We start from the raw sequence: 13,559 nt of genomic DNA on the forward strand, positions 1-13,559 counted from the left end.
CATGCCCAGTTATAAAAGGGTGTGCATACTTATGCAGTTATTTTATTTTAAGCTTTTATTTTTATCTTTTTTCTCTGAAATGTATCACTTTGGTTTTCAGTGGAATTGCATAGGTTGTCATTTTTACATTAAATGTACAAAAGTTCTATTATGAGTTATCTTTTTTTTCAATTTTTGCATTAAAAAAGTAGACTTTTTATATCCATTGTACTCTCTCTCTCTCTCTCTCTCTCACTTTCTCTCTCTCACACACACACACACACACACACATGTTCGTTTTTGTGAATTGTGGGGACATTCCATAGGCGTAATGGTTTTTATACTGTACAAATCGTATTTTCTATCCCCCTACACTACCCCTACCCCTAAACCTAACCATCATAGGAAACTGTGCACATTTTTACTTTCTCACAAAAACTCATTCTGTATGATTTATAAGCCTTTTGAAAAGTGGGGACATGGGGTAATGTCCTCATAAGTCACCTCTTCTTGTAATTATTGTAATATCTATGTCATACCCATGTCATTATACACATTTGTGTCCTGATATGTCACAAAAACGCACACACACACACACACACACACACACACACACACACACACACACACACACACACACACACACACACACACACACACATGTTGGGTTTCCATGGGGACTTTTCATAGACATAATTTTTTTACACGGTACAAATTGTATATTCTATCAAACATTTCAGCACAAGCCTTTAGATCAGATGATTTTTAAGATGAGAAACATAGTGTAGATTTGTAACATAAATATATTTTTGTAGTCAGTTGTTTAAGTTATTTTGGATATTAGTGATTCAGAAATGACACCAAGTATGAGGATATATTAGTGTACAACGTGTGAAAACATGTTGTGTGGCAAGCCTAATCTAGTAAGGACAGTCTGCCTGGAAACTAACCGGATGTCTGTCCTCCCACTCCATTCCAACACAGACCCTGACCAGGGCTATGTGCCAGGGAATTCCCACCGCCCTCCTCAAGACATGACATAGCTGCACTAGACTGTTAAAGACATTAATGCATGCTGAGATTGTGTTTCTAGTGGATGATACAGATTTCTGTGGAAAATAACCTGCTGATGACAGAGGGATGATGTGAGGATAAGGTTATTAAAACAGAGGTCAGGTTTTATTAAAACATTGTGCTGCCATTCCCAGATGAAAACCCTCATGGAATTCCAAGGAAAAATTCTGACACACCATTCAGACACTTCCATACCAACACTTATTGACGGGTGATTCTGGTTTGGTCAATGAACATTTGTTCAACATTTGCTTAGGGCACTGAGATCAAAAGTGAAACTGATTTCTAACAAACTAATTTCTTGTGAGTCTAAGATTTTCCAGAAAAGCCTGTAATAACTTCCAGTAGGCATTTGCATGTGACCGTCCTTTTAATGAGCAAATGAAAGATTGTCAATCAACTTTTGATCTTTTATTTATGTGAAGAAATGCAATTGAGTCACCGAAGTCTCCCCAGTACAACAGAGAACGGCCCCTGACAACACAATTCTACTTTCAGTTAGGCATTGGGAAAACATTAGACATTAAAATGGCATACAGAACAATGTTATTTTTTTTGTGATTTCCTTTTTTTTTGTCTCTGCCCCAAACCATGCACAGCAACTGAAAATAAGCTGTGTCGTCTCTGAGTAATACCACAACCTTCAGTTTGTTCTGGTTTTGATGACAGAGCAGGTTATTTAAATGCTTGCTTGCATTGAACACAATTGCTTTCTCTCTCTCTTTCAGTACCGGGCATGGTTGCGGGCCAGCTATAGACCCAGCCCATTTGAAGACCAGGAACAAGTCAAAGCTTTACTGAGTCTATATGCAGAACAGGGGCGACAAAACGATCAGTAGTGGATGAGCCAGAGCTCTCACATCTACCCTCTATCCTGCAACCAATACAGGGCATCAGGCAGCAACAGATGAAAGCAGCCATGACACCCGTCTCTGCTTTACCACCTGCTTTAACCCTAGCTGGACAGTAATGGCATGTGAGGCAGTCCCACATGTATAATTCATTTTCAAAAGAAAGATTGCAGAGCACTCAACATTTATATTATAGTCATGAGCACTCTGAAGTGTTCAGATTCATCTTGAGTTCATTGAGCACAATGATTCAAAGAGTAATTCATTTTTTTTCATTAAATCCCTTAATAAGTTGTTTGAATCTGTTAGCTTGAGTCACCATAATTTTTGCATTTTATCAAAAAAGCAAATGAAATATAAAGTCTATAAATAAAGATTAAAAGAATGACGTGTATTAAAAACACCTTCCATATACAGACCACTTGCATGACAATGAGTTAACGTTTTTGCTCAATGTAAGGTGTCATTAAAAAAAAGAAAAAAAAAAGAAAACTGTTGCAAACATGCAACAATGGTATTAAACCAGAGCTTATTATTACGTTAGTGTGAGATGCCTTATATAAAGTGATGAATTGGGTTTAGCTAAAACAACAAAGTAACTTCTTTATGAAAAACACTGTTGTATCAGCTCATTCACACAGTACTGTTCTTCAACAGTATTTATGTGATGATTTGCTAGCAGTATATAATTAAGCAACATGATATATATCTCAGTGATTTTAATGCACTTTTCACTCGCACCAAAAAAAAAAAAGAAAAATAATAATGTATTATTTTATATATGGACAACATTAACATACAATTTAGCCATATTATTGCCAAGCCCTACTTCACACTGTTTAACTAGTAAGAGAGACTTATTTTGATTAGTCGTGTCATGCTCAGCTTCCTCTCAAACTGTCTTAAAGAGAAAACTCCTTCACGACGACCACTACCTGTGCTCATATCCTCAAACACACCACCAGCATGCAACCTCACCTTTTCAAGATCCGCTTTTTATGGTTTCCACATGATCTTTAAACTTCCTGACAGCAGGTTAGACGTGTCTTTGATATGAGATGTCAACCATGTCAGAATATGCCACCACAATCAGGCTTTATTTAACTGTTCATTATTAAATCTATAGATGCTCTGATGATGAACCTCAACCATGTGGGTTATGTGGAACATTTGTTTGTTTTTTCAGTTAAGAAATTTATCTCTTTTACATACATACTGTACATAAACCTTAAACTATTCAGATTATGAATCATTGTACAGCATAAAACAGTTGTCTATTTTATGCTGTACAATGATTCATAATCTGAATAGTTTAAGGTTTATGTACAGTATGTATGTAAAAGAGATCCCCCCCTTAAGATCCCATCTGTTGGATATTTAGGAGAATTCAGTAAATTGGGTTTAGGTATCAAGATGTGCCTGTAAAGACCCTTTCCCCTCTTTCCTCTCAGGTCACTCCACACACCTCCAGAACTGGATTGAGATTTCTTGTAAATGCGTCCGCTTCGTAGAATCAAATTTACATATTCATATATCGCCAGCCATAAAGCGTAGTGATTGGACGCCTGGGCGTTGCGCAGACCAATCAGCTCTCACGACGTTCTTTAGTCACTTGAGCGGGTGTCTTTTTCATTATAAATAAAGCTGCGTGGAAAGTTGTGAATGTGAAATTTATATTCCCCAGCAGCCCGCTGTAACGGCATTAGAGTGAATTAAGAGTGTCAAAGATGAATCCGGGTGGCCGCAGACTGAAACAGTGGCTTATAGAACAGATAAACAGTAACATATATAATGGACTGCTATGGGAGGATGAGAAACGCACCATGTTTCGAATCCCCTGGAAACATGCAGGAAAACAAGACTACAACCAAGAGGTGGATGCCTCCATCTTCAAAGTAAGCATTATTTTTTTTATAAATAATAATAATAATAATAATGAAGATTCTGGGTATTTAGATGATGTCATACAAAAGGTTGGCACAAGCCTAACATCTGAATGTGCGATGTTTTATTTTAACTACTGTTCAAATTAACTAATGTTAAAACCGAGGGAAGGATTGTTCCCCCTTTTAGATTTTGTCACAGTTTGACAAAGCTTGCTTTCAATCTCTCTTTTTTTTAACAGTAAATATTGGTTAGTGGGGGTACTAAATTATATTGTTTATAGTTATTATATTAATGAGATATATATATATATATATATATATATATATATATATATATATATATATATATATATATATTTTTTTTTATTTTTTTTTAAACTTTAGAATATTTTTGATTCTAAAACATAATGTGCACCATATTCAGCCCCTCAGTTACCTTACAAGACTATTTCTTGAATTCTGATGTTGTGGTGATGTCTGACTAAGCAATTGTTTTCACAGGCGTGGGCGATATTTAAAGGGAAGTTTAAGGAGGGAGATAAAGCTGAACCAGCGACATGGAAGACCAGATTGCGCTGTGCACTCAACAAGAGCCCAGATTTTGAGGAAGTTACTGACCGATCCCAGCTTGACATCTCTGAGCCTTACAAAGTGTACCGGATTGTGCCAGAGGAGGAACAGAAGTGTATGTGTGTGTGTGTGTGTGTGTGTGTGTGCACATTCACTTTGTTTTTCTTTTCCAAGAAACGTTAGAAATAGCACAGAGACAAATTCTTACTTATGAAGAAGTTCAGTGACTCTATGGAGTGACTCTTTATTATTTATCTAAAAATCCCATTGTCTTTACAATTTAAGTTAATTAATGGCGTATATATTATTTTATTTTGTAGTGGGTAAAGGCACACTCCCTGCCCTGTCCTGCTGCAGCACTGACCCCACTGACATGGACTGCTCACCAGACCTGGATGAACTTATTAAAGAGGTATTGCCATTTCTCCACCTGGTAACTGCTTGTTTTTCTCTCAGAATGATGAAGGTATTGAGGGAATATTATGGTTATATTTGACTGATGGCTCATGTCTGCATAATGTGTGTGTGCAGTCTTCAAATGATGAATACATGGGCATCCTGAAGCGTAGTCATTCTCCCCTGGATGAAGGCAGTAACATGCTTTCAGTGCAGGAATGGTGGCAGCAAGGATCTCACAATGGTACCACTGTTTATGACTTGTTTTTTACATTTTAATAATGTTTAAGAAATAAGATAAAAGTAAATTTAACATAAGTACTTTATTGATATTTTCATGAGTGCATGAGAACTGTTTTCAAAAATAATAAATAGAAATTGCAAAAAAAAACCCCAAAAACATTTACATGCTACACAGCGTAAAATTGACTAATTTCCATCAGAGTTGCTGACTTAGTGTTTCTGTTTTGCACCCTCTTTCTTTGTAGTGGTAGGTACTGAGAGCTGTGTTGTGTTCAGCTCTTTGTGTTTATATTTATGTGTTTTATATACATTCACAGCTGCTGTTCATCAGGATCCTGCAGGCACATTCAATGCTGGTATGTGTTGTGTATTCTGTTGTGTGTATTTATTTATATCAACTCAGAACATTTGTTCAGCACATTTTTTTTTCAGCACATTTTGCATGTGTATAGACTGTTTGTGTAGACTGACTTTTAAAACCCTTCCAAGTAAATAGAGTTGACTAGAAAAATTGTAGAAAACCCTAGGAATCCTGTTTTAATTCCTTGATGGTTTCAGTGGGATGGTTAACCCCAAATTTCTCCCTGCCTCCAGCGTTTTCTCAGATGATGATTTGTTTCTACTATGGAGGTCGGCTGGTGGGCAGCATGGTTACCACTCATCCAGAGGGCTGCCGTATCTCCCCCTGTCAACCCCCTCTGGCTAATGGCTTCTTGTATGGACCGGACAGCCTCCAGAACATCCGCTTCCCGTCTGTTGAGCTCATCGAGCACGAGCGCCAGCGTCATGTCACCCGTAAGCTCTTCAGTCACTTGGAGCGTGGCGTACTGCTACGTGCCAACCGAGAGGGCATCTTTATCAAGCGCCTGTGTCAGAGCAGAGTATTCTGGAGTGGGCAGGACCCTCAGTGCAACCCCAACCCTGGCAAACTAGAGCGAGATGCTGTGGTGAAGATCTTCGACACTGCTAGGTTCCTGCAAGGTAAACAAAGATCCTCCTAGACATTTTATATATATACATATATTTCAAGTATATGACTGTTGAAATACAGTTCACAATTGCAATTTACCACTAATAAAATCAAGTATGTCAGTATATAAGGTACTTAAAGATCATTAATAAATTTATTGTATTGGTAAATAACTAAAATTATTTTTAATGTATGAGTTTAGTTTATCAATTTGTTTATTGAACTTATTGAAATCCAATTGACCTTATTTATTAATTATGTACTAATTATCAATGGATAAGATTTAGTTCACACATACGAATAAGAAATATTTATATTTGTTTTATTTTCTTGCAGCGCTGCAGTTATATCAAGAGGGTCATTATCAGCCTCCAGAGCCCACAGTCACGCTCTGTTTTGGGGAAGAGTTTAATGATTTCAGCACTGTCAAGAGCAAATTAATCATTGTGCAGGTAATTAATATATTATATATACAAACAAGAATTATCTCATTTAGTGTATTCTCCAATTCATGATATTAAAAGAAGCTTTCTTTCTATTATGTTGAAATGTTATATTTGTGGAAACTAACACTTTACAGTGAGGTTTAATGTGCTAACTGAACTACAGTAGGTATCCTGATCTGAACTCACAATGAATAATTCTTTTACAGCATTTATTCATCTAAATAATTTTTACATATACTAATACATTTTTAGTTGGATAAATTAGCTATATGTATTAATAATGAATAAACATGAATAGAAAATAGTAGATTTATAAAGAAACTTTTTACAGCTTTAATTTAGGTTAGTGTTTGATGCCTAGTGCATTAACTAATTGAACCTTATTGTAAAGTGTTAAACTGAAATTTATAGACTAAAATTTCTTAATATGAATTACATTTGTTAGGTTACTTATAGACAATTAGCTTCTTCGCTGTAGCTTCTTTTCACATTTAAAAAAAAAAATCATATTCTTAATTATCTGAATTGAAAACACTATAAAACAATAGCAATAACCTAATTCTTTATCCAAACAGATCACAGCGTTGAACTGTCAGCAACTAGTCGATACAGTGACCGCCCGGCGATCCCAGTATAGCAGTGGGAATTTGGAGATTTCAGATGACATGGCCAGTGATCAGATGGCTCGTATATATCAGGATCTGTGCAGCTACCCGGTTCCCCAACGAGCTTCCTGTTTCAGGGACAACCTGCCAATTCCAGTCTGAGGCAGAACTCTGAGCCAGTCTCGTCTCAAAGAATGAGTCAGTTCACATGTTCACAACCCAAAATGATGCTTCTACAATGACATTACATAAAGAAAATGATTGGCCTTTAGGTGTGCTATCTGTGCATAGCATCCCTTTCTCTCAGGGCCGAAACTAGCATCTGACAGAAGGATTGCAGTGTTCTCAGGGATGACGTACTCATTTGTTAGAGGAAAGTGATTTTTTTTTTTTTTGTTTGTTTGTTTCTTACTCTGTACATATTACTGTCTGTTTATTATTGATTTTGTCCTAAACATTTGAAATTTCTTTGTTACTGTTTTTTACTTTGCACTGTAAAGTTGATAGGTTTTACTATCCTTCATTTTTCACTTGATTTTTTTTTTTTTTTTACGCTTAATGCTAATATTTTTTAGAAGTGTAATGTTGAATGCAGATGTTGAATGAGTTGAATGCAGAATAAATGTCAAATGAGAAATCTATGAATAATTAAAGAAATTACTTTGATAAGCTGGTTGTCTAACTGATCTATAAATAGTGTGTACTGTAGTTTTTTTTTTTTTTATGCCACAAGTATAATAGGTATTGCATAGTCATGTTATTAAGAACATCAGATGCCAAGAAAAAAAGTTAAATTTCATTGCATTTAAAACATTACATGTTTTACATTACATTTTGTTGCAAATGATTATGTACAATTTAAAGTTTTTTAGTTTTTTTTAATGTACAAAATTTGGTTTGCATGTGCTTGTATTTCTCACACTGCTGTCATGACAGACTGGAGCTTTGGAGCCTCCATGATCTTCCTGTATGAAAACTACAACAACAACAACAGCAAAATCATTATATAATAGGTGTTTTTGAGAGGGCACTTTAAAGCATGAAATGGACAGTCAAGTCAAGTCACCTTTATTTATATAGCGCTTTTTACAATGCAGATTGTGTCAAAGCAGCTTTACATTGATAACTGGTACATAATTTGGCTGCACAGCAGCTCTTAAATAATAGTGTCAATGCAGGCAGATCAGAAGCACTGTTGAATAAATGTCAAGAATACTATTGAATATCAAATGTCAAGTGTCCCCAACTAAGCAAGCCAAAGGCGACAGCGGCAAGGAACCCAAACTCCATCAGGTGACATCAGGTGGCAAACAAGTGGCAAATAGGTGTTAAGATGGAGAAAAAAAAAAACCTTGGGAGAAACCAGGCTTAGTCGGGGGGCCAGTTCTCCTCTGGCGAACAGTGCTTTGTTACAATCAGGTTGCTATCATAAGTCTGATAGGATCGCAACAATCAAAGTATTTATTTCAGTTCCATCCAGCTGAGGATCGTATTCATCACGCCGGTATGGACGGTCTGTTGAGGAACTGTGCTACTGGCTGTCGTGTCGATGAGGCCTTCACAATGGATGATCCAGTTGACTCGATCTCTGCTGATACTTCAGGGCTGCGTTGTGGTCGTGTCCAGTTGAGGATCGTATTCATCACGCCGGTATGGACGGTCTGTTGAGGAACTGTGGCACTGGCTGTCGTGTTGATGATGTCTTCACAATGGATGATCTAGTTGACTCGATCTCTGCTGATATGCAGGGCTGCGTTGTGGTCGTGTCAAGGCGCAGGTCCTTGGTCTCAGCTGGATACGGCCCAGATCCGGTTGACTACGGTAAACCTCGGGATAAACAGAAAGACTAATATTAGCGTAGATGCCATTCTTTTTCTGATGTAACGAGTACATCTGGTGTTATAGGAAGTGTTCCCGGTTCCGGCTGACCTAATTTATGCAGCCTAATAATCCTTTAATGGATTTGAAAATATAAATTGATAATGTGTTATGTGTATGCCAGGTTAAAGAGATGTGTTTTTAGTCTAGATTTAAACTGACAGAGTGTGTCTGCTTCCCGAACAATGCTAGGAAGATTGTTCCAGAGTTTAGGTGCCAAATAGGAGAAGGATCTACCGCCTGCGGTTGATTTTGATATTCTAGGTATTATCAGCTGGCCTGAATTCTGAGATCGCAATAAACGTGAAGGACTATAATGTATTAAGAGCTCACTTAGGTACTGGGGAGCTAAACCATTTAGTGCTTTGTAAGTAATTAGCAAGATTTTAAAATCTATACGATGTTTAACAGGAAGCCAATGCAGTGATGACAGAACTGGGCTAATATGGTCATACTTCCTAGTTCTAGTAAGAACTCTAGCTGCTGCATTTTGTACGAGCTGTAGTTTATTTATCAAGCGAGCAGAACAACCACCCAGTAGAGCGTTACAGTAGTCTAGCCTTGAGGTCATAAACGCATGCACTAACTTTTCTGCATTTTTCATTGAGAGCATATGCCGTAGTTTAGATATATTTTTCAGATGTAAGAATGCAGTTTTACAGATGCTAGTAACATGGCCTTCAAATGAAAGATTGGTATCAAAGAGCACACCCAGGTTCCTAGCTGACGACGAAGACTTAACAGAGCAGCCATCAAGTGTTAGACAGTATTCTAGATTATTGCGTGAAGAAGTTTTCGGTCCAAAAATTAGAATCTCTGTTTTTCCTGAATTTAGTAGTAGGAAATTACTGGTCATCCAGTTTTTTATATCAGCTATACATTCTGTTAATTTAGCGAATTGGTGATTTTCGTCAGGGCGCGAAGAAATATAGAGCTGAGTATCATCAGCGTAACAATGAAAACTAATGCCATGCTTCCTAATGATATCTCCCAAGGGTAGCATGTACAGAGTAAAAAGCAACGGTCCTAGTACTGAGCCTTGCGGTACTCCATATTTAACTTGTGATTGATATGACATCTCATCGTTTACTACTACAAACTGATAACGGTCAGATAAGTATGATTTGAACCATGCCAATGCAATTCCACTAATGCCAACATAATTTTCGAGTCTGTTTAGAAGAATGTTGTGATCAATAGTGTCAAATGCAGCACTAAGATCCAGTAACACTAATAGAGAGATACAACCACGATCTGATGATAACAGCAAATCATTAGTAACTCTAATGAGAGCAGTCTCAGTACTATGTTATGGTCTAAATCCTGACTGGAAATCTTCACAGATACTATTTCTTTCTAAAAAGGAACATAGTTGTGATGAAACTGCCTTTTCTAGTATTTTTGACAGAAAAGTGAGATTTGAGATCGGCCTGTAATTGACTAATTCTCTAGGATCAAGTTGTGTTTTTTTAATAAGAGGTTTAATAACAGCCAGCTTAAAGGTTTTTGGTACGTATCCTAGTGATAAAGATGAATTAACAATATTAAGAAGAGGATCTATGACCTCCGGAAGCATCTCTTTCAATAGCTTAGTCGGTATAGGGTCTAACATACATGTGGATGATTTTGATGATTAAACAAGTTTAGACAATTCTTCCTCTCCTAAAGCAGTAAATGAATTGAATTTTTCTTTAGGGACACTACAATGCACTGTCTGACACAAGACTGTAGTAGACGGTTGCATGGTTATAATTTTTTCTCTAATATTATCAATCTTGCAAGTAAAGAAGTTCATAAAGTCATTACTGCTGTGCTCTTTGGAAACATCAGAAGTTGAAGCTTTATTTCTTGTTAATTTAGCCACTGTATCAAATAAATACCTAGGGTTGTGTTTATTTTCTTCTAAAAGTTTTGAAAAATAGGCAGATCTAGCAGTTTTTAAGGCCTTTCTGTACTCAGTCATTTTCTCTCTCCACGAAATGCGGAATACTTCTAGTTTTGTTTTCTTCCAGCTGCGCTCCATTTTTCTAACTGCTGTTTTTAGGGCCCGAGTGTGCTCATTGTACCATGGTGTTGGATTAATTTCCTTAATCTTTTTTAAACGCAAAGGAGCAACTGAGTCTAATGTGCTGGAAAAGAGAGTCAATAGTTTCTGTTGCAATATCGAGGTCCTCTAAGCTGTCTTGTATGCTAAGGCGATGAAACTGATCAGGAAGATTATTTATAAAGCAATCTTTAGTGGTAGAAGTGATGGTTCTACCATATTTATGGCAGGGAGGCAGTTTAGCCGCTTTCACTAAATGTAATATACACGAGACTAGATAATGATCTGAGATGTTGTCACTCTGCTGCAGAATTTCAACGGCATCAATATCGATTCCATGTGACAATATTAGATCTAAAGTATGATTACGACAATGAGTGGGTCCCGACACGTGTTGTCTAACACCAGTAGAGTTTAGAATGTCTGTAAATGCCAATCCTAATGAGTCTTTTTTATTATCTACATGGACATTAAAATCACCAACAACAAGGACTTTATCTGCAGCTAGTACTAATTCTGATAGAAAATCGGCAATCTCTTTGATGAAGTCTGTATTGTGCCCTGGTGGCCTGTATACAGTAGCCAACACAAATGTCAACTTACATAATGTTACGTAAAGCACCATCACTTCGAAGGAATTATATTTGAAAGACTTCTGGCTGATACTGTAAATATTACTATAAATTACAGCAACACCTTCCCCTTTTCCTTTCTGTCGAGGATTGTGTCGATAATCATAACCTTGAGGACTAGACTCATTTAAAGTAGTGTAATCGTCCGGTTTTAGCCAGGTTTCTGTCAAACACAGCACATCTAGATTATTGTCTGTGATAATATCGTTTACAATAAGTGCTTTTGAAGAAAGTGATCTAATATTTAACAACCCAAGCTTTATCATTTGTTTATCACTATTATCTCTATTTTTTATTTGTTGAACATCAATAAAAATTTTACCATTAAATGGGTTTGGAAGTTTTTTGTTTTTATTAATTCGGGGTACAGACACAGTCTCTATTTGATAATATCTAGGTGCAAGAGTTTCTATGTGTTGGGAATTATCTGACTTCTGTAACGTGAGGCAGCTAGCAGACGGTCGGTTTAGCCAGTCTGTCTGCTTCCTGTCCTGGGCCCCAGTTTGTCATATTTTAGTTCTGAGACTATGTGCCATATTACTAGAGAGAAGAGCAGCACCATCCCGGGACGGATGAATACCATCTCTTTTCAACAGGTCAGGTCTGCCCCAAAAGCTTTTCCAATTGTCTATGAAACCTATGTTATTCTGCGGACACCACTTAGACAGCCAGCCATTTAGTGATGATAATCTGCTAACTATCTCATCACTCCTACGAACAAGAAGGGGACCAGAGCAAATTACTTCTCCTGACATTGTATTTGCGAGTTCACACATCTCTTTAATGTTAATTTTAGTGATCTCTGACTGGCGAAGTCGAACATCATTTGTGCCAATGTGAATAATAATTTTAGAATATTTACGATTAGCATTAGCCAGCACTTTTAAATTTGCTTTGATGTCAGGTGCTCTGGCTCCCGGCAAACATGTGACTATGGTGGCTGGTGTCTCTATTTTCACGTTCCATGTAATAGAATCGCCAATAACTAGGGCACTTTCAACAGGATTCTCAGTGGGTGCGTCACTGAGTGGAGAGAACCTGTTTGATGTTCTTAATGGAACGGAAGAGTGGTGTTTTCCGCGGCTAGGCTGCCTCACCGTTACCCAAGTGCCCTGCTGCGCGGGCTCTACAGCCGGAACCGAACAATGTACAGAGTTCACTAAGCTAGTCGCATCCAAAACAGTATCTGAAGCCCCTGCGTTCTTACTATCCTCGATTAAAGTTTGGATGCGTGTCTCTAATTCTGAGATTCTCTCTGTCAGCCTGACTATTTACCTACATTTATGACATGTAAATCCCTCGTCGCTGACAGAGAGAGCTACACTGAACATGTGACAAACTGAACACGAGATAACAGTGGGAAAGGATGACATGACTCACCATGTTTGTAGACTGATCCGAGTTACCACTGTAGACTGATCCGAGTTACCACAGCTGTTTGATGAACGCGTTGAAAAGGAGCGCGTGAGACAGATAAGTTAACAAGCGAGATGCAAACGTGTTGTAACAGCGATTTAGATTCAAAGATTACAGGTTAGCAACGTCAGATTAATGTAGTAGGCAATAATAATAATATAAGCAATAATAATAATATAAGCAACAATGAATAAAAGTAAGAGATTCAATAAAAGTAAGAGAAAACAAAGCTATACGGAGACGCAAACACCAGCAGCGAGGCAGAGGCAGCGAGGCAGACCAGTCAAAAGTTGTAGTTGCTAGTGCAGGGCCTGAGACTGTGCACCATCTTGCAGTGCCATCCAGTGAGGTCTATAATACCTGAAGAAAGCCACAGTTAGCAAAATAACATTTTGAGAAAACTGAGAAACTGAAAGAATGTGGGTCTCCTACCCTTGTCTTGACATGTTTCAGTAACCTCATCTCAAAATTGCCTGGAATGTTCCTTGATCTACTTGCTGTAAATGCTCTAATCAGTAATGCATCTAGACACAGGTGTATTAACCCTTTGTTGTCAGATTTTATTTGTG

At 37.4% G+C, this 13,559-nt stretch overlaps 2 protein-coding genes across 2 annotated transcripts in view; both read left to right on the forward strand.

Moving 5' to 3' along the window:
• dusp22a (dual specificity phosphatase 22a) overlaps positions 1-2,335 on the forward strand; it is a 112,994-nt gene extending 110,659 nt beyond the window's left edge. The window contains exon 6 of the mRNA XM_048165479.1: positions 1,782-2,335. Within this exon, the coding sequence (XP_048021436.1) occupies positions 1,782-1,892 (111 nt within the window). The 3' untranslated portion in view covers positions 1,893-2,335. The remainder of the gene's footprint in view (positions 1-1,781) is intronic.
• A 1,200-nt stretch (positions 2,336-3,535) lies between these two features.
• Positions 3,536-7,689, forward strand: irf8 (interferon regulatory factor 8). The gene is made up of 8 exons (XM_048165761.1): positions 3,536-3,799; positions 4,292-4,475; positions 4,681-4,772; positions 4,892-5,000; positions 5,317-5,355; positions 5,594-5,980; positions 6,306-6,421; positions 6,991-7,689. Exons 1-8 carry the CDS (start codon positions 3,632-3,634, stop codon positions 7,180-7,182), a joined length of 1,287 nt encoding a protein of 428 aa, XP_048021718.1. The 5' UTR covers positions 3,536-3,631; the 3' UTR covers positions 7,183-7,689.
• The last annotated feature ends 5,870 nt before the right edge of the window (positions 7,690-13,559 follow it).

The sequence above is a fragment of the Megalobrama amblycephala genome, linkage group LG18 (assembly GCF_018812025.1).
Source record: "Megalobrama amblycephala isolate DHTTF-2021 linkage group LG18, ASM1881202v1, whole genome shotgun sequence".
NCBI lineage: Eukaryota > Metazoa > Chordata > Actinopteri > Cypriniformes > Xenocyprididae > Megalobrama > Megalobrama amblycephala.